Below are 21,783 nucleotides of genomic sequence, written 5' to 3'. Positions count from 1 at the left end.
TGCAATTCCCTATAGCCTATATTACATATTTGGGAATATCTATTTTCATATTTTATTAAGTTCTTTAATAAGGTTATCAACACGTCACGTCACGAAAGCGCCAAGCAGCTCCCGCTGCCAGCCACAAGCGCATCAAGCGAACGCACATTCAACTCTGCAGGCCTGGTGCTATGCGTATTTAAATCTCCTCTGATGCGCATTATCCTGCATTAGCCAAAATCATGACAGTCAACCACATCCAGTCATATGTGATGAATGAATGTAAATATTCGCTAAAAACACACAATAAAGACAGCAATGATGTAGTCAGGACTGTGGCGCCGGCTTGCTTTGAAATGTATTTGGTGATTGCGCCCGCTGCGTCTCCTGCACCCTAGTCATTTTAAACAGTACATAATAATGAAAACAATATCTTACAAATAAAAAGAAGCAGATTTTCATGATCAGAACTTCCTTAAACCAGTGAACCTTTAAACCATTCAGTCCAAGGATCCAGTAAACGAATGCGTTCAAATAGAAAGTTCAAAACGATATTCATAAATTAAGCATATATACCCACATTTCTTCCGGCACAACTAACGTTACACCACTGATTATCTTGTTATTAATATGATTTGATTTATGGTTCATATTCATAATCGTAAAGTATTGTTGCCAGTTTAAAGGGCGAAAAGCACTTTCGGTTTTCATTTGCATTATGCAGTATGTCTATTTAATTGTCGCGGGTGCGGGGCGGGGCGGGTTGTAAAAATAGACACAGTACTGCGGGGCGGGCTGGGGCGGGCCAAATAATTTCATAATTGCGGGACCCGCGGGTTGAAAAAAACCCCGACCCGCGCATCACTACTGGAGATGGGTTTTGTTTGTGCCATTCATATAAAATGATATGGGCTCTTAAATCAATGCACATCACTAAGAGATGGGAGATGAGGTCTTTTTATTGTAGTAATAAGTACATATGCAGTACATACGGATTTCAAGTCACAGTTTTGCTCCAGATGCAGTAGCAGTAGAGTGAGCTGTATTATGAAAAACCACAAAAAATATTTAAATAAAACAGATGTTAATTAATCTCTTTTATTCTGACTCGTTCTGACATAGATTTGGGGTGCTGTCCATCCATCTGGGGCTTTCTTCAGTCCAGCTCGCCTAACAATCCGGGCAAGATCTCTCTCAAACTTAGCCTGAAAATGTAAGAAATGAATTAAATGGAATACAAAAATACACCAGTATGGCCTTTAAATGTAAAATTATTGTATTCACAATGCTTCAAGTTTAAAAATACAACTTCCAATGGATCTCCATAACTTTTAATACACTTTTTAATACACTGAGCAATTGTCTAAAGAATCTTAAATCAAGATATATTTACTTCAGAAGCTAAATGACAACACTTGAGAAACTAGATAATGATTAAAACAAGAACAAATATTTGCTAGTGGGCTCAAAAAATCTTCATTTTAAGAGAAAACTAGTCTCCATACCCCAATGACAGATATTTGTTCTTGCTTTAAGCATAAGCTCACTTAATTTTGTTAGATTTCTCAGAAAACATGCATTTCTATGTTAACATTGGATATCAGTAAATGTATCTTGATTTAAAAATGTCTAGATAATGTCTATATACTGTATGTCTAGAAAAAAAATAGCGAGGAAGACATTTGCAGTGTATGCAATATTTAATACCATGACTTTATGGATATAAGGGCTTCTGCTCTGATTTATGACCTTTTTAGGCCTTAATTTGTTGAAGGGTGAATTTTAAGACATTTTATACCTGAATATACTTAGCAATTCAAAAAGTTTTATTTTAAATCACATTAAAAAACTAATTAACATAACCAACCTGTTTTTTCTTTCTCCTGACATCTCTCACTCTCCTCCTCAGGAACTTGGTCCGTTTTAGCAGCTTCTTGTATTTGTGCCTGTTCATTTTTCTTCGTCGGATCTGTATTACGTTCTTGCAGTGCATTGGTGTTGAGCTTTCCCCATCTTCCAGTAATGGCACCGCAAATGGAGGCAGCACCATGGATTTTCCCACAATCTCACCTTCGTCCAGAGGCGGTGAAGCCCCCAGCAATGGAGGGAGAGAATAGCGCAGAGAAAGCCAGCTTTCCAAGGGGGAAACCGATAGTTTACGGGGCACAAGGACCTCCTCTAACTCTGGCTCAAAAGGTGTCCATAGTTTGGGTGGAAGTTTGTTGTCAGCAGCTGAAGTGAAGCATCTGCTTGAATAGTGAAAAGCCCTGAAATGGGTAGAGTGACAGTGTTGCACAACACTGCATAACGCCTGACTATGGTTCTGCAATGAACCTAGAAAAGAAAAAAGTATGGGACATTGTGCAATGATTATTTTAAAAATGAAATGTATTCCTAGCACAACATTGAATAAGCTTACCAGACGCTTTGGAAAGCAGGTTCAGCCGTGAAAACACCCTTGGAAGAAACATAGTTTTCAATCCTATGGCCGTTGCACCCTCAAAAGCATCATGGACTGAAAATACACATAATACACAGCTGTTTATATGTGTTTCTTTAACCATAATCAATTTGTATGTCCCAGAAGTGATTTTACAGATTTTCTTTGTTATATGAAGGTTACATTAAAGCTGTCTTGCAAACTTTTTGCAAAGCATTGTTTTGTTTTTATTTTTTTGTAGCATAAACACATAAAATCTATTTACATTTCTATATTTTATTGTTGTTTAACCCTTCAACTTTATCTTAACTTCAACTTAAATTTATTTTGGTCCTCACAGACAACCTTTCACAATTATAAAGATAAAAATATAGGTGTATAAAAGCTTATTACGCCTACCCTTTATACTTATTTATCTGATGATTGTCACTTTTTCCACTGGATTTGATAATACAAGATAAAACAGTGTCCCTGACATTTCACAAAATGTACATACATAATTCCAAAAATACACATATTATTTCAATAGTTTAAATATTACAAACACTAATTATTCATATTGAGACATATTACAGATCACCTTATTTTTAAAGATATTTTTAAAAAGTGAAATAGTTTTAACTCCTTCTCACAATTATTCCATAGATTTACCTTTTTGACAGATATACACCTATTTTTTGTATTAGTTCCTGCCATTATTATTTTTTTAAACATAAATATTCCTCTTAGTTTATATTGCCTTTTTCTTATTTCGAACAGCCTTTGGATACAATTTGGAAGACGATTTTTATAAACTTTATACATTATCGGTGCAGAATAAAAATCAACGAAATTCATTTGAAAGCATGTTATTTATTACAATTGCTCTCTCTCTCTCTATATATATAATTTATATTAGTTTATACCTCCACGCAATAAGTATGGAACTATGAGTGCACAATACAATATATAATGTGTTTTTGTTCTGTTTAATATTGCAATGAATTTAGACATTTTTGTTTTTACATGATTTATATGTGGTGTTTTTTTCCTAATTATTTCTATAATTTTTATAGAAATTATGGAAATAGTTTGCATGACGACTAACAACTTTGCCACCAAGTTTGTGTACTTTTTACCAAGGAGGCATGTCAGTAAATAAACAGCATGCTTTAGATTAAATGTGAAACGTGTCATGAAAATGTCAGAATAAAAAAGCGTTCAAATACAATGTATTTATGACAGATACAACTATAACGTTAGCCTTAGCAACAGCTGCATTGTGATCAAAATACAACTAATAAAATTACTACACCCGTTGTCACTAATGTGTCAGAATTGATATACTGACAGAAATGTCACGGTATATACAACTACACTGTATACTATGCAGCTCACACTGGAGGATTCTTTCATTCAATTTACATTCAAACCAGTAGCATCTGTTAACTAGCTTCGTAGCTTAAAATAATAACCGTTAGTATTGGCTGCCGAGTATATAGACATTAATACATCTGTAAACAAATGGGCAACTCGTGTGCTCTTTCTTTAAAATACCAATCAGACTACATACCTTGCCGAATGTTCAATGTGACTCTGTCTACTTCCGGTCCATTGAAAATGGAGGTTCCCCTTGGAACGGATTTAACCTTCAAAGGTTCCGAGTCAGATATGTCTGGTACAAAAAGCTGTTACTTTTATTGCTCTGAGTTGTTCTGAGTCGAATTAGATTGAACTGTGTTTGATTTGACTGTGTCCGGATCAGTCCGGTTGTTTTGGGTGTAAATAACACTAAATCAAAATATGGTGAAATATTAAATATTAAATATTAATTAGCATTGTCACTGTGTCACTGTGGATAAAAACGAATGAAATATCCCGATATCACAAAAACTTTTAAAATATATATATATTTTTTTTTTATATAAAACAATCTTGTTTTTTAAACAATCCAACATTTTAAAACAAGTGTATTTCTCACGTCTTGCTATCTCACCTGTTTCTCCTAAAGGTGGCGCAGTTTTTCAATAATCTGAATACAGTACAACCGATCACAATTTGCTGTGCAGGTTTCTTCGTTTATTGTTTTGTTCTGTGATTATGTTGCGTATGTCTATGACCCATACAATTTGTGTTTATTGCTTTGATTGCAGTTTATTCATTGCTATCTACTAAATACTTATTATGTTATCCTTTTGTTACTGTTTCTGAAACGAAATATGGTAAATTGAGATTAACAAGCCTTTTGCTCGTTCAAAATAAGCATATGAGGATAAACACATTTATTTGTACAATACTGCAATATATTTTAAATTATGTATATAAAATTTATTCAAATATATTCAAGACTATCAATCAACATTCAACCTAATTACGTGATTGTGTCCAGTGTTGGGGGTTAACACATTGCGAGATACATAGTCAGATTACTTTTTTCAAGTAACTAGTAAAGTAACGCATTACTTTGTAACTTACAAGAAAATATCTGCGTTACTTTTTCAAAATATGTAAGGCCAGTTACTTTGTTTTCCATTTATTGACTGACAAGTCTCCTGTAGAGAGAAATCGGTAAGTGTACAGTTGTGGCCAAAAGTTTTGAGAATTACATAAATATTGGAAATTGGAAAAGTTGCTGCTTAAGTTTTTATAATAGCAATTTGCATATACTCCAAAATGTTATGAAGAGTGATCAGATGAATTGCATAGTCCTTCTTTGCCTTCTTTTAAATTAACTTAATCCCAAAAAAAAACTTTCCACTGCATTTCATTGCTGTCATTAAAGGACTTGCTGAGATCATTTCAGTAATCGTCTTGTTAACTCAGGTGAGAATGCTGACGAGCACAAGGCTGGAGATCATTATGTCTGGCTGATTATTGGGTTAGAATGGCAGACTTGACATGTTAAAAGGAGGGTGATGCTTGAAATCATTGTTTTTCCATTGTTAACCACGGTGACCTGCAAAGAAACGCGTGCAGCCATCATTGCATTGCATTGCATTGCATTGCATTGCATTGCATTGCATTGCATTGCATTGCATTGCATTGCATTGCATTGCATTGCATTGCATTGCATTGCATTGCATTGCATTGCATTGCATTGCATTGCATTGCATTGCATTGCATTGCATTGCATTGCATTGCATTGCAGGTGTGAGCGCATCTGCACGCACAGTGAGGCCAAGACTTTTGGAAGATGGCCTGGTGTCAAGAAGGGCAGCAAAGAAGCCACTTCTCTCCAAAAAAAACAAAACATCAGGGACAGATTGATCTTCTACAAAAAGTATGGCGAATGGACTGCTGAGGACTGGGGCAAAGTCATATTCTCAGATGAACCCTCTTTCCGATTGTTTGGGGCATCTGGAAAAAGGCTTGTCCGGAGAAGAAAAGGTGAGCGCTACCATCAGTCCTGTGTCATGCCAACAGTAAAGCATCCTGAGACCATTCATGTGTGGGGTTGCTTCTCATCCAAGGGAGTGGGCTCACTCACAATTTTGCCCAAAAACACAGCCATGAATAAAGAATGGTACCAAAACACCCTCCAACAGCAACTTCTTCCAACAATCTAACAACAGTTTGGTGAAGAACAATGCATTTTCCAGCATGATGGAGCACCGTGCCATAAGGCAAAAGTGATAACTAAGTGGCTCGGGGACCAAAACGTTGAAATTTTGGGTCCATGGCCTGGAAAATCCCCAGATCTTAATCCCATTGAGAACTTGTGGTCAATCCTCAAGAGGCGGGTGGACAAACAAAAACCCACTAATTCTGACAAACTCCAAGAAGTGATTATGAAAGAATGGGTTGCTATCAGTCAGGATTTGGCCCAGAAGTTGATTGAGAGCATGCCCAGTCGAATTGCAGAGGTCCTGAAAAAGAAGGGCCAACACTGCAAATACTGACTCTTTGCATAAATGTCATGTAATTGTCGATAAAAGCCTTTGAAACGTATGAAGCGCTTGTAATTATGTTTCAGTACATCACAGAAACAACTGAAACAAAGATCTAAAAGCAGTTTAGCAGCAAACTTTGTGAAAACTAATATTTGTGTCATTCTCAAAACTTTTGGCCACGACTGTAGCTGCGTTGTGTACGCTATGTAAACATGATGTAGATCTAGACTAAAATGTGACCATGGATCCAGTCATAAGGTTAAATTTTTTTAAAATTGAGATTTATAAATGATAAATATAAAGCTGATTAAATAAATTTTCCATTGATGTATGGTTTGTCAGGATAGGACACTATTTGGCCGAGATACTGAAAATCCAAAATGAAAAGTTGTCCAAATAAAGTTCTTAGCGATGCATATTACTAATCAAAAATTCAGTTTTAATATATTTACAGTAGGAAATTTATAAAATATATTCATGGAACTGGATCATTACTTGGATCTGGTTTTGTGGACCAGGGTCACATATTCAATAACGGTTTTTTTTTATTTATTTTTTTTTTAATTAATGCATCACCTGCAAAGCCGGCTGTGGACATGTGGACGATTCCAGGATCACAAATGTGAACATGCATTAATTCATCTGACTTGCAAAAAATTCAGTATTCCTCATAATGAATAAAAACAGTGAAATGCAAACTCAAAATATGACGCAAACCTGCAATAATTAAATATGTTAAATAAAAACAAATATTATTTATGTATTTAATCCCATTTTATTAACCAATGTCTTTTCTGCTGACTTTCGATGATCCAATTCAACCACTAATAAGCAATTACTTTAGATAAACTAACATTTGTCTTTCATTTATGGTGTGAAAGGACATTTGCCAAACATATAACTTTTTATATATTAAAAACAAACAAGCAGGCCTTGGCCAGATTTTAATTTATTTAATAAGTAACAGTTAACGTAATATTTATAATCCATTAGTTTTCAAAGTAACTTCCCTCAGCACTGGTTGTGTCTTGAATAAATATTAACACGTGTGTAATTAGAACCATGAAACTCATATCCTGCTTTAGCTTGCAGCACCATTGCACATCCCTCGCTTATGTAATACAAGTGGTCTGTTGCCTGTCGTGTTCCCTTTGGTTGATCCAAAAGGCACGACTCTGACCATGAAGGTCATGAACTGTCTCACTCGCTACCATAACTTCTGCAGGAATTTGGAACAGAATCAAAACCCAGGACATCTCAGTCATTTTATATTTGATATTCTCTTGGAGAGATAGGCAGGTAAGATTAATATAGCTAATATTAGATCCATGCTGTCTCATCTCATCTGAGAATTTCCCTAAGTTAGTATTCATATGTGAGAGTACCATCACCAGCCAAGTCATGTTATGTAAGTACTCATGTGGCAAAAAAAAAGACATGTGACCAGAAACACCCACAGAACTGTCAACACTGTAAAGTAACTATAATTAACTCTCATTGTTTTTATAAGTCTTGTATTTATAAGTTTAAATTTAGCCAGAATCAAGTCTTTAAACAGAGCAGTTAAACAAAAATAAAGCAGAAGCAGTGGAGATAGTTTTGCTATCTGCAAGGCAAGGTCAGTAAACATCTGGAATAACTGGTTCTACAGGATGTCTATATGAGTTAACCATAAATGTTTACAGTCAAGCCTTCAAATGAAAACAATAGAGAACTTTGGGTATTTTTTTCTGTAGGGGGGTTTATTATTAACCAGTGGATATCTTCAACAAGATGATGATAGTGTTTTGTTTTGTTTTCTGGCTATCCAGCATATAAGCAAATGCAGTGTAGTGTCAACAACTCTCAGTGACCTATTTATCAGTACATAGTTAATAGGTGTGCAGCTGGAATTTTGTACCTCCCTCCCCTCACACACCCCCTTGTCTCATAGGCTGCTTTGCTCATAACATACTTTTGTACATGCCTGAGTGCTGCATATGGTATCATATTCGCTCCACAATTAACAACAGATACACTGCAAGAGGCTCCACCATTTTAGCTTGTATTTTGGCAAATCATTAATTAAGATGCTCTATAGGGGAAAAACAATTACATTTTGCATTTGCAAAAACAATGTTCCTGTAATAAAAAAAATTATTTACTAAATAAAATTATTGACTGTTTTTTTTCTATTTAACCTTTATACTGTAAAATGCCACATAAGATATTTTAATGTTTTATTAGTTTTTTTTTAAGTCTCTTTTTGCTCACCAAGCCTGCATTTATTTGATTTAAAGCACAGTAAAAACTGTACATTTTTACATTTTTTAAATTTTCTTACTATTTCAAATAACTGTTTTCTATTTGAATATATTTTAAAATCTAATTTATTCCTGTGATTTCAAAAATGAATTTTAGCATCTTGCATCACATGATCCTTCAGAAATCATTCTAATATCCTGATTTGCTGCTCAAAGTTTGTGTAATGTTTAATTACAAATGTAAAATAATGTTTAATTATTATTATTGGGTTGAAAACAGCTAAGTAGACTTTTTCAGGTTTTTTGATAATTAGAAAGTTCTTCTAAAATAGAAATATTATAAATGTCTTTATCATCATCTTTTAATCAATTTAAAGCATGCTTGCTAAATAAAAGTATTCATTTCTATAATTTCGTTCACAAAAATAAATAAATAAATAAATAATACTGACTTCAAGTTTTGAATGGTTTATAATATTGCAAAAGCTTTTTATTTCAGATAATTGCTGATCTTCGGATCTTTCTATTCATCACATAATCCTGAATGAATGGACTCAACTGTTTTAAATGTCGAAAATAATAAAAAAAAACAGCAAATCAGGATATTAAAATGATTTCTAAAGGATCATGTGACACTGAAGACTGGAGTAATGATGCTGAAAATGTAGCTTTAATCACAGGAATAAATTACATTTTAATATACACTACCGTTCAAAAGTTTGGGGTCAGTAAGACTTGTAATAGTCTTTAAAGAAGTCTCTTATGCTCATCAAGGCTGCATTTATTTGATTAAAAATACAGAAAAAACAGTGATATTGCAAAATGTTTTTACAATATAAAATAATGTTTTTTATTTTAACATACTTTAAAATAGAATTTATTCCTGTGATGAAAAGCTGAATTTTTTATCAGCTGTTACTCCAGTCTTAAGTGTCACATGATCCTTCAGAAATCATTCTAATATGCTGATTTATTATTAGAATGATCAATGTTGGATAATATCAACAGTTGTGCTGCCAGATATTTTTTGGAACCTGTGATTTTAAAAAGTACAGTGTTTATTCAAAATATAAATATTTTATAACAATGTCAATTATTTATTATTAACTTTTAATAAACTTTTATTTATTAAACTTTTTAATTATGAACTTAATACATCCTTGCTGAATAAAAGTATTAATTTCTTAATTATTTTACAGTTTTATGTATTTGCTGTCAAATAAATGCAGGCTTGGTGAGCAGAAGAGACTTCTTTTAAAAACATTTAAAATCTTAAGCCATTAATTTCAAATCCAAAAAGTTTAAAACTTACAAGGCTCATTGACTTGCCAATTTTGGTGACTGTTCACAAAATATAGGATATAGAATATAGGAAAAGATTAATTAAACTAGCATTTTACAGTATTTTTAGATGAAAGAATTAGGCATATAGTACTGTTAGTCTGCAGATAAATGAAATTCACATAATATAAAATAATTTAACTACATCAAAATGTTGCATGTTGATTTATCCGTATTTGACCTTTTATATAATGTTACACGATATTCTGCAGCAGGATAATTTTATAGTTTTGTTTGTGGATGAACCGATTGGCGTGACGTCATGGACAACACCTCCGTCCGGCCCCATGACGCAGAGTCCAGGGTACTTCTCCTGTTCAGCGTTATCCGGGTTTAAAGCTTGAGAAGCCGGTTGTCGAGCATCATCAGGCCGCTGGCCTAAGTGACTACGTTTTGTTTCTGTTTAAAGTTTAACGTTTGTGTGAAGTACGATGTCTCTCTGAAATGGCGCAGAAAGACACGCTGATACATCTCTTCGCAGGGGGGTGAGTAGAAATGACTTTTAACGTTATATTCATATGAATCCGAGCATGACGGTTTCCAGACTGGAAGGTCGAAAGCAGCTTTAAACGCACTGCGGTATCTCATACTGAGTGTCACACTCATATCAGACGAGAAGGTCTTTTCAAAACATTTTTTCTGTCATAAATAATCAATTCTGTGATATTTCGGCGATGATTTCAAAAGAAGACAGCGCTTGTTAGCTTTTAGCTAACGTTAGCGGTGAAATTAGCCAGCGCATCATCCAGTCACGCGACCGAAGCGTTTTAGATGAACGTTACATTTCAAAACAAGAGCGGGTTTAGCGCTCAAATCATATTAATATATAAATGAGTTAATAATATTTTATTAACTGTTGTAAAATAGTGCCTGGAGAATAAAAACGTAATTTCGGTTTCGCCTGTCAAAGACACACAGCAGTGTGTCGGGTTACGTAATAATGCCAGGAGCCACGAGACGAGGTCTTCATGTGCCACTATTAAATGTAAAATATGAATTTAGAAAATAACTAACGTTAAATAATCGCTTACGCAGAGCTAGTTTGATTTAGCACCCTTTGAATGTTTAAAATGAAAGGGCTTTAACGTTACATTAATACAACCAAGGTCATTCCGCAATAATTTACGTCCTGCGACTCGTATTTGATAATACTTACCTATTACTTCTTTAAGACTGGTATTGATTTATTGTTATCATTTTGTTCTGTATGTCACACTTTCTTAATAGTATGTGAACGCGCCTGTGTTTAAATGCGTTGGCTTTGCGCAGGCTTTTCAATGCCATCTGCTCTTAGTAAAATGTGGCTGGACTGGAGAAGTGCTTCTTTCAAGGGCAGAGAGCTTCATACTCATGTCAAGCATGTGTACTAGAGAGTAATGAATGTAGGTGATCGTGTGACTGCTATTTAAAAGAACAAATGAAGTACATGTGTCTGCTGGCTAAAGATTTTAGATTAATCTAATAAGGTTTGTGAAACTATTAAGTGATATTATAAAGTAAAACATATTGCATCATAATTAAATTACTACCTTTTATTTATTGTAATGAAGGCAAAACATTAGACTGTTTTTTTATGACTGTATTACTTGCTGTGTATTTTTTTTTTACCATTCAAAAGCTTTTAGTTATAGTTTAGTTTGGGAAAGAAATTGTAGAAATTAATACTTTTCTTTATTAAGAATGCTTTAAATTGATCAAACGTGGTGATTAATACATTTATAATGTTGCAAAAAATCCTATTTCGGATAAAAATGTTCTTCTGAACCATTCATTTCACTATTGACTATTCATCAAAGAAACCTGAAAAAATCTACTCAGCTTTTTTCAACATAATAATAATAATAAATGTTTTTTCAGTAGCGAATCAAAATATTGGAATGATTTCTGAAGGATCATGTGACTGGAGTAATGATGCTAAAAATTCATCTTTAAAAACACATGAATAAATTACATTTAAAAATGTATTCAAATAGAAAACAATTATTTTAAATTGTAAAAAATGTCAAATTTTCCTGTTTTTGCAGTACTTCGGATCGAATAAATGCAGGCTTGGTGAACAGAAAAACATTTAAAAATATATTTAAAAAGCTTAAACTTTAGACTGGCGTTGTATTTTGTTTTCTTATGTTTTTTTATTTATTTATTTTTAATGAAAATGTATTTGTATAGCTCATGATATATATATATATATATATATATATATATATATATATTGATTGATTGATTGATTAAGCAAGGTAAAGGTGACATGGTGTCCTCATTGCACAAATAAACCTATTCCAGCTTGTCAATGTTGCAAAGAGGTTACTTTTTAAAATATATAAATATCTCTAATATATCATTTTTAAATGTTAAATACTATTAAAATACCATTTCCCCCCTCTTTTTACATTTTCAATGGATCCCTGAATTTTTTTAATGATTTAAAATACACTTGCTGAAGGCAGAAATTGAGTCCTCAAATTAAGTCTTTCAAAAAAAAAACTATTATCATAGATGTAATCATGTAATTGTAATAACTGGAAAGCTTGATAGTTGAAGAGGGATGTTACCACATCAGGATTATACATGTTTCCTTTTATTTTTCGGTTATATAACTGAAGTTATACGTTAATAATTTAAACGCCAGTTTGTTAACGCTCTCACAAAGTTTTGAGCTCAATTAAACATTAGTTCGATTCAGGTGACTTGTTATGAAGGGCACAGACATCTGCATATTTGTTTTATTCAAACATAGGCATTATATAATCATGCCCCAAGCGTTGTTTGTCTATTACAAAACGGCCTTTTAAAAACATTGGGCTTGCTGCTCTGCGAGCTGATGAAAAGCAAGCTGTGTGAAGTAAGTCTAGAGAAGACTTGCTTGCATTAGTGTTGGGCTTAAGGCTTTTGTTAAGGATGTCTGCCCTTGTAACTGAATGTGTTTCCCAAACAGATTTGTTATTAATCTGTCCCCTATTCGCTGTCCTCAGGTCGGAGGCATTGTGCTCTTCACGTCTTGTACTTCTTTAACGCAACCCATGACCTGCATCAGCGTGTTCTGTGAAACTTGATCTGAGCTCTTGCAATTTTTTTGCCTCAAGTCTTGCTAGAAATAAACAAGATGCATAACAGATGATTAAGTATAATTGCTATTTACCTCATGCACTTGTTGATTGATGTTGTTATAAAAATGTCTTACAGGTTGGACTGGATTTTTCCCATTTCATTAGTTAGCTTGTTGTTTTCATGTTACATTTATTTACATGCCCTCTTCATCTCAGTTTGGTTTGATTTAGAGCCAATTAGGCTAAACCAGTTTTGAGCTCTAATCTTTAATTTTGTAACATAAATCAACGTAGATCAATGTTACCTACGTCATATTATGTCGTTTTGACAGTTTAGTTTGTTTTCCTTGACCTTACTCTTACACTTTTGACTTGTACAATAGCCAGGACGGTTGTCCGCAAGCGTTGCTGACGCGCACACATATATTTGAGTCTAAAGTTTAGTTTGAACTGGATTTTAGTGTTACATCAAACAGCAAATGTAATGGCAACCTTTATCAAATTTTGTAATAGAGGTCCTTAACCTTTTTTGGACACAGCCTAATTTTTCGCAGAATTCTTTTGAAGATATTATTATTTCAACTATTTAACTATTTATATTATTTAAAATTTGTAATTGTAATAACTGGATAGTCGAAGAGGGATGTTACCACATCAGGATTATACATGTTTCCTTTTATTTTTCGGTTATATAACTGGTTAAATACGTTAATAATTTAATTTATATTATTTTTAGATATACGTTATAGATATTGATACCGTATTGTTCAATAGTTTGGAGTTGGATTGAGTTTTTTGTTTCTTTTTGTATATTGAAACATTTAAAATAGCTGTTTTCTATTCAAATATATTTAAAAATTTAATTTATTCCTGTCATGCCAAAGCTGAATTGTCATCAGTATTTTCAGAAGTCATTCCAGTCTTCAGTGTCACATGATCCTTTAGAAATGATTCTAATATGCTGATTTCCTGCTCAAGAAACATCTTTATTATCAATGTTTTATTTCATGATTCTTTGATGAATAGAAAGTTCATAAGAACAGCATTTATGCACAGTTGCTATATAAAAGTATCTATTTTTTTCACAGATGTGGTGGAACCGTAGGTGCCATCATGACCTGCCCCCTGGAGGTGTTAAAAACCAGACTACAGTCATCTGGCCTCACCCTTAGACCTGTTTTCCAGGTTCAGCTGGGCACGTTCAATGGTGCTGGCGTCATTAGACCAGGACCCGTCACCCCTGGCTTGCTGCAGGTGTTACGGTAAGCAAAGAAGTACAAACAATATGACATTGTCATCTACCCTGAATGTTATTGTGCCTGAGCGTAGATCCGGAACCTCTGTGGGGCGGCGCCGTTTGGCATCTGAAGTCTGTTATGTGGATGCATTTAGCTACTGGATTTGATCTAAATGAAAGCAGATTAAAGCAGCTCTTATCCTGCTGTTAGCTGCAGCAGTTGATGATGATAAGGGGCGGGTTTGCCTTATGTAAAGAGTTTGTAAGTGTTCCCTGTGAAGGTCTATTTTGGGTAACTGGGCACAGCATGGCATTGCTCTCAGGAACCGGCACTGTCACATGATGCCGCCTTGCTGTGCTCGGATTACTTGATGCAAACTCAAGGTGTCCCTGACCAAGCGTCTCTGAGAGAGTGTACTGGTCTACGTGACTTCCAAAACCTCAAGAGAGGCGTTTCAATTTAGTTTAACTGTTTAGTATCTATCTTAACACTTGACAAAAAGGACACCATGTCTGACTTTTATTCTTAATGAGGAAGCGTTTGCCTTGTGACTCATTTTTTAATAGTTTCCAGTTTAAGGAAAAAGTGTTAAAGGATGTTTGAATGGCTTTTTCTTTCAGGAAGTGATAGATTATCAGTCTGCAATGACAAAAGGAACTTCAGGAAAGTCATTTTGTGAAAATCATGATTCATTACTGTAAACATGCAGCATTTATCTGATTAAATGGGTTTGTTTAATTTAAGTGAATTATGAAGGAAATGAATATGTGTAAAAATGTCATTAGGTGGATTACAAAATGGTCTTGTGCAATCTGACTGAAATGTGAAGCCACGCAGTAGTGTTACATCTGTCTAAATCTCATCTCTTTGTCCTCATCAGGTCAATTTTAGAGAAAGAAGGACCAAAATCTCTATTCAGAGGATTGGGCCCAAATCTTGTTGGTGTTGCACCCTCAAGGTAATGTTTCAATTCATTTTTAAATGATAAATTATTGACACTGCAGGTCAATTTGTTATACATCCATATATACATACTGTTCAAAAACTTTTGACTGGTAATGTAAGATTTTTAATGTTTTTTTTATATATATAATGAATATATACTTTATATATATATTCAAGCTTTTGAATGGTATAGTGTATAATTTTGTAAAAGCTTTTCAGATGAATGCTGATCTTTGGATCTTTCTATTCATCAGTCCTAAAAAATGCACTGAATGTAATGAAAATTTAACTTTGATCACAGGAATAAATGACATTTTAAGATTTATTCAGATAGAAAGCAGTAAATAGTAATACATTTAATCCATTTATAGTAAAACATTGCACAATATTACTGATTTTTTAGTTTTTTATCAAATAAATGCGGGGTTGGTGAGCAGAAGAGACTTTAAAAAAAACAAAAAAACATTATAGTTCTTTTGTTTTCTGTAACAAGATTCTTTGCTGTAGTAAAATGGACATGGAAAATTATTGCCTCTTTCCTCAAAGGGTTAGTGACATGAGTATTGACAATGCATAAAACAATAAAGATAGTTTATGACCAAGAGCAGACTTTTGCTTGGATATAGTCCATTAGTAACATGAGGAAAAATAATTAGTCGAAAGACAAAATGTCTAATTTTTAGAGGATATCATTGGTATTATTATATCTTAAGAAATATATTTTTCTATCTAACAATAACAATGCCTTTTCATATAGCTTTAAAAAAAAGTTGGTGAATGGGTTTTGTCACTTTTTTTCACGTACACAATAATGTACACTTTTGACAAGGGTGTGATGTTTCATCTATCATCGGTATCATAAAACCGCAAACGTTTTTTATATTTTCCTTTTTTTTTTTAAGTTACATTTAATTACATTTTTTTTTTTATTACAAATTGGAACCCTAAAGCAAGGGTGTTTCTAAGTTTCAATAGGAGTGGCAGTAATGTTGACATTGAGATGTTTATTTTTTTTCTTCTGACTCCTGTTAACAGTCTCTATTATTTTTATTTCTTTCTTTTTTTGAAAGCCCTGAAGTTTTTCTGTAGCTATTTGAGCAAATGGGAATGCAAAAATTATATTTAATTTTCTCCGGAACAATAGCCATAGGTTTCTCACAATAGCTTACAAAGTTAAATTAAAATTTTAATTAATTAAGCAAGACCCCCCCCCCCCCCACTTCTCTAGGCTGTAGTTACTCCCTGAAAATGTGGCCACTGTTTCCCACAGTCATCATGGCATTAGATCTGGGTGCTTATTCAGCTCTTTGTGCAGTCTGTTCCAGACATTCAGCAAAGAGAACGGGTTGCACTGTCAGGAACTCTCCCTGCAAGCTGTTTGGCTTGATAAAACATTGGCAGCCTTTCACTGGCAATGGCCTTTTTCATATTAAAATGAACTCTGCACTGTCATGCATAGAGAGGGGAAGCAGGGGGTGTTGAGATCAGCAGAGTAAAGGCGCTAATGTTCTGTTGTCCTTCTGTTTTCTTTAGGGCGATCTACTTTGCAGCTTATTCAAAGTCAAAAGAGACTTTCAATGGCATCTTTGTCCCAAACAGTGGAATCGTCCACATGTCCTCAGCCGGCTTTGCAGGTGATGCATTAAGGTTGCTAAAAAAAACAATTATGCAATATGTGACCCTGGTCCACAAAACCAGTCTTAAGACCAAAAATACATTGTATGGGTCAAAATGATCAATTTTTCTTTCAAGCCAAAAATCATTAGGATATTAAGTAAAGATCATGTTCCGTTTAGATATTTTGTAAATTTCCTACTGTAAATGTATCAAAACAGTTTTTTCACACCATCAGATTCCAGATTTTCAAATAGCTGTATATCAGCCAAATATTGTCCTAACAAACCAAACATCAACAGAAAACAGATTTGATTTTTCATCAGCTTTCAGATGATGTATAAATCTCAAATTTTAAAAAAATTACCCTTATGACTGGTTTTGTGGTCTAGGGTCACATATTGCTGATAGCGTTTCCCAGAACTTGAGTTAAGTTTATATAACTGGTTGATGGTTTTAAAGAAAAGTGAGCGTTTGAATCCCTAATTGCATTGTTTTTCTTACAGCATTCGTCACAAACTCCTTGATGAATCCCATCTGGATGGTCAAAACAAGAATGCAGCTTGAAAAGAAGTATGTCAATGCTGTAGACTTTCACCCTGCTTTACTCTCAATAGGGAAATTGCATGAGGACATGACATATATTTATATTAGACCCCTGCATGTGTAACACATCCCAAGATAACGTGACAATAATGAGTTTTTTAGGATGGGGGCTGTACAAACTCAGCACTGTCTCTGTTACACAAGTGTCATGATGATTAGCATGTGATCCTATCTGCTACAGTACAAATATCCACCTTGACACAGCCGTCGTGGCTTAGCAGGCATGTTCTATATTTACGCTATAAAGAGCGCCAGCAGTGGACTGCCAGAGTCAGATGAGAAAAGTATGTCAGATGGTACAGTCTGAAAATAGTCTGGCATTTAATTTTGACTCACACTTTACACGCAAACCACATTGTGCAATGCAAATTAAAGTTGCAAATGCAAAAGTCTTTGACCTTGATTTTAGTATTAAGTGCCTGAACTAGGAAACCCAATGTGTTACCTCAGAGTTAATCGTGTTAAATTCTTGACCTTTGTAATCCATATCGTCCTAATCACCTGACCAACATTCTCTCTTTGTCCTCCAGGGCACGTGGGGAGAAGAAAATGAACGCGCTGCAGTGTGCGCGGTATGTGTACAAGACGGAAGGCATGCGAGGGTTTTACCGGGGCCTGACGGCGTCATACGCCGGCATCTCAGAGACCATGATCTGCTTCCTCATTTATGAGACACTGAAGAAGCACCTAGCGCAGAGTCGCTTCACCACACCTGACACTGACACAGAAAAAGGGGCCTCAGATTTCCTGGGCCTCATGGTTGCTGCTGCATTTGCCAAGGGTTGCGCCTCCTGCATAGCTTATCCACATGGTAGGTTGTTATTACCTGTCAACCAGTGTAAACCAGCATCAACCAGTCTATGTCTAAAGATAAACATAGATTGCTTCCTGTTTAGCTGTAAGACGTGCACTTTTATGGCAGGACGTGGAGTGCGTGAGAAATATAGTGAAATAACATTTAGATGGATTAAAAAACATGAATTTAGACATGGTTTTGGTCATTACAACAACATGCAGTTATTATATTAATTATTGGAAGAATTGCTAATGTGATTGACTTTATTTTTAAGTAATTAATTTACCTAAAACAAGACAGTAAAGACTTTCACATTACATTAGTAAAAATGTATTTACGCTCAGTCAAGTTTTTGAACTGTAAGATTTTAAATGTTTTTTTAACAAGTCTGTTCTGCTCAACAAGTCTGCATTTATTTAATCCAAAGTACAGCGAAACAGTAACATTTTGAAAAATATTTACTATTTAAAATGATTGATTTTTTTTTCTATTTGAATATATTTGAAAACGTAACTTATTTTTGTCACATGATCCTTTAGAAATCATTCTAATATTCTGATTTGCTGCTCAAAAAAACATTTATTTTTATTGTTGAAAACTGCTGAGTAGATTTTTTTTTTTTCAGGTTACTTTGATTAATACAGGGTTCAGAAGAACAGTATTTATCTGAAATAGAAATCTTTTGTAAGATAATAATGTCTTCATCACTTTTGATCAATTTAAAGCTTTCTTGCTAAATAAAAGTATTAATTTGTATAATTTCTTTCCCAACAACGACAAAAAAACCTTTTAATTTGAGATAAATGCTGAGCTTTCCATTTATCAAAAAATCAAAAAGAAAATTAACTCAGCTGTTTTTAATAATAATAATAATAAGAATGATTTCTGAAGGATCATGTGACACTGAAGACAGGAGTAATGATGAAATTTAGCTTTGATCACAGGAATGCATTTTAAAATGTATTCAACTAGAAAAGTTATTTTAAATCGTAAAAATATTTCAAAAGTGTACTGTTTTTGCTGTAAATTGGATCAAATAAATGCAGGCTTGGTAAGCAGAAGAGACTCCTTTAAAAAACATTAAAAATCTTTTTTTTTTTAATTGTTTATTAATATATTTTTTCTTTAAAAATATTTTGATTTAAAAAACATAATATAAATATTTATTGAAGTAAAAAAAAATATGTAAAAAAAGATATTACATGTTTTTATACACTACCAATCAAAAGTTTGGGTTCAGTAAGATTTAAAAAAAATATTAATACAGCATAAATGAAATTGAAAAAAGCTTTCTATTTAAAATATTAATACACTTCAGGAAGTTCGATATCTCTCAAGACTTTAGGAATAAGGATTTGCTCCAACTTCTACGTCGTTTAGTTTTTAATGACCACTCTTTCTTGTTGTGTTTTCCAGAGGTAATTCGGACAAGGCTAAGAGAAGAGGGAAGCAAATACAAGTACTTCTTTCAGACGGCGCGCCTTGTGGCGGTGGAAGAGGGATACGCAGCTTTTTACAGAGGACTCATTCCACAGCTCATCAGACAGATCCCCAACACGGCCATAGTGCTGTCCACATACGAGCTCATTGTCCATCTGCTGGGTGAACGCTCCAAATAAAGCTGCACACAACAAGCACAACGAGACTTTTGACCTGCAGCTAAAGTGGACAGAAAAGAATCCATTATGGACGGGGATGTTTATTTGAAGTACCCAAAGACTTTAAAAAGCTTTTTTTTTTTTTATGTTGAATGCTTATCAGAAGTGTTTTGCTTGTTTGTGTGTTATGTAAGTGGCGCATATTGCATAGCTACTCTGAGATGTTTGTGTATACTGTATCAGTGTACAGAAAAATGTCCTTTGAACATACAAATAGTGCTTTTAAGTTAACTAAGTTATTCTTATTAGAAGTAGCAGAGTTTGGTTGTAGTCCGTTGGATTCTTTGGATCTATGATATGGTACACGTTCAAGAGCATTGGAGTTAATCATTAGTGGATCCGGGTTTTGTTATTACATTCTTGGAAAGAATGCATATGATACTGTAATGGGGTCCTAGAATAGCTTGTTAGGAGCCGACAAGCTCACATTGCAATATTTTGTAATACTTTCCTGCTTTATGACGGACTTGTAGCACTGGAATCTGACCAATCAATTCCTTTCACCTCTTTACTAGAAACCTTTCATCTTTTTACTTGGTTACGTTGTTCATCTTTTACAGGGAAGGAGGGCCTTGATGCATATGCTGCTTTTGGTTTAATAAAATAAATTATGAAGATTTTTTTTTTTGTGTGCTGATAAAATGAGCCACTTAGGTAAATAAATATGCCTTTTTAAGTCTTTTACGGGTGAATTTATGACTACTGGCAAGATTTTGAAAACAAAGGAAAAGCATCAATAATCCCAGGATCCCAGCTGTGTTCTTTTACGTTACAAAACAAGAACAAAGAACATGATCTATGAGCCTTCTAGTAGTGGATGTCCATCCTATCTCTTGTTCCACAATGCTGTACAAAGTGATAAGCACAAATGAGTCAGTTGTTTTGTTGAAGATAATTATCAAGTTATGTCAGCATACAGTTGAGGTAAAACGTTTACATACACCTTACGGAATCAGCCAAATGTTAATTATTTTACCAAAAAAGAGGGATCATACAGAATGTGGGTTATTTCACATAAAAGTCATTTACATATAGTCCACAAGAGAAAATAATAGTTTCATTTATAAAAATGACCCTGTTCAAAAGACTACATACTTTTGATTCATAGTACTATGTTGTTTCCTGAATGATCCACAGCTGTGTTTATTTTGTTTAGTGGTAGTTATTCATAAGTCCCTTGTTTGTCCTGAACAGTTGAACTGCCTGAAATTTAAGAAGTTCTTTAGCATTTTTGTGTATTTGAACCCTTTCCAACAGTGACTGTACGGTTTTGATATCTCTTTTTTCACAAGGAGGACAACTAAGGGACTCATATGCAACTATTACATGAGGTTCAAACGCTCACTGATGCTTCAGAAGGAAAAACTACGCATTAAGAGCTGGGGGTGAAAACTTTTGAACAGAATGAGGATGTGTAAAATTTTCTTATTTTGCCTAAATATCACTTTTTTAGTTTTTATTACTGCCCTTCAGAAGCTACAGAAGATACTTACATGTTTTCCAGAAGAAAAAATAAGTGAAATTTACTCTGATCTTTAAATTCAAAACGTTTTCACCCCCCGGCTCTTAGAAGAATTTGTGGGACCTGAAGGATTTTTCTGAAGAACAGCGGAAAGTTTAACTGTTCAGGACAAACTAGGGATACATCACTAAATAAAAAAAAAAAAATAATAATAAAAAAACACAGCTGTGGGTCATTCAGGTAACAACACAGTATTAAGAATCAAGTGTATGTAAACTTTTGAAAAGGGTTATTTTTTATAAATAAAACTATTCTTTTCTCTTGTGGACTGTATGTAAATATCTTTTATGTTAAATATCTTACTCGGGTCAGTAATAAACAAAAAAAAACATGCATTTTGTATGATCCCTCTTATTTTGGTAAAATAATTAACATTTTGTAGAGTTGGTGCAAGGTGTGTGTAAACTTTTGACCTCAACTGTACGTGCTTTTAAGCATGTTATCTTGTGTTAATTACGATTCAGCTTGTGATTACTGATACTAAA

The 21,783-nt window shown here is 33.9% G+C and overlaps 2 protein-coding genes across 2 annotated transcripts; one reads left to right on the top strand and one right to left on the bottom strand.

Annotated features, from left to right (window-relative positions):
- Positions 1-920: 920 nt before the first annotated feature.
- On the bottom strand, positions 921-4,002 carry aurkaip1 (aurora kinase A interacting protein 1). Its single transcript, XM_073823771.1, has 4 exons — positions 3,972-4,002; positions 2,399-2,494; positions 1,847-2,313; positions 921-1,184 (listed from the first exon to the last, which is right to left on the bottom strand). Exons 2-4 carry the CDS (start codon positions 2,448-2,450, stop codon positions 1,068-1,070), a joined length of 636 nt encoding a protein of 211 aa, XP_073679872.1. The 5' UTR covers positions 2,451-2,494; positions 3,972-4,002; the 3' UTR covers positions 921-1,067.
- A 6,214-nt stretch (positions 4,003-10,216) lies between these two features.
- Positions 10,217-21,629, top strand: slc25a33 (solute carrier family 25 member 33). The gene is made up of 7 exons (XM_073823188.1): positions 10,217-10,357; positions 14,008-14,181; positions 15,038-15,115; positions 16,636-16,736; positions 17,223-17,289; positions 17,853-18,133; positions 19,535-21,629. The coding sequence occupies exons 1-7, from the start codon at positions 10,317-10,319 to the stop codon at positions 19,735-19,737; spliced, it is 945 nt and encodes a 314-aa protein (XP_073679289.1). The 5' UTR covers positions 10,217-10,316; the 3' UTR covers positions 19,738-21,629.
- The last annotated feature ends 154 nt before the right edge of the window (positions 21,630-21,783 follow it).

This window comes from Garra rufa, chromosome 18, assembly GCF_049309525.1.
Source record: "Garra rufa chromosome 18, GarRuf1.0, whole genome shotgun sequence".
NCBI lineage: Eukaryota > Metazoa > Chordata > Actinopteri > Cypriniformes > Cyprinidae > Garra > Garra rufa.
The sequence above is the reverse complement of the archived record's forward strand: the minus strand, read 5'-3'. Positions and strand labels throughout refer to the sequence as shown.

Coding starts and splice junctions, on each gene's coding strand:
- aurkaip1 (XM_073823771.1), bottom strand. CDS start 2,450: ATGTTTCTTCCAAGGGTGTTTTCACGGCTGAACCTGCTTTCCAAAGCG. Junction 2,314..2,398: donor CCTGCTTTCCAAAGCGTCTG/GTAAGCTTATTC, acceptor TTTCTTTTCTAG/GTTCATTGCAGAACCATAGT. Junction 1,185..1,846: donor TCAGGAGAAAGAAAAAACAG/GTTGGTTATGTT, acceptor TTACATTTTCAG/GCTAAGTTTGAGAGAGATCT.
- slc25a33 (XM_073823188.1), top strand. CDS start 10,317: ATGGCGCAGAAAGACACGCTGATACATCTCTTCGCAGGGGG. Junction 10,358..14,007: donor ATACATCTCTTCGCAGGGGG/GTGAGTAGAAAT, acceptor TTTTTTTCACAG/ATGTGGTGGAACCGTAGGTG. Junction 17,290..17,852: donor AGAATGCAGCTTGAAAAGAA/GTATGTCAATGC, acceptor TTTGTCCTCCAG/GGCACGTGGGGAGAAGAAAA.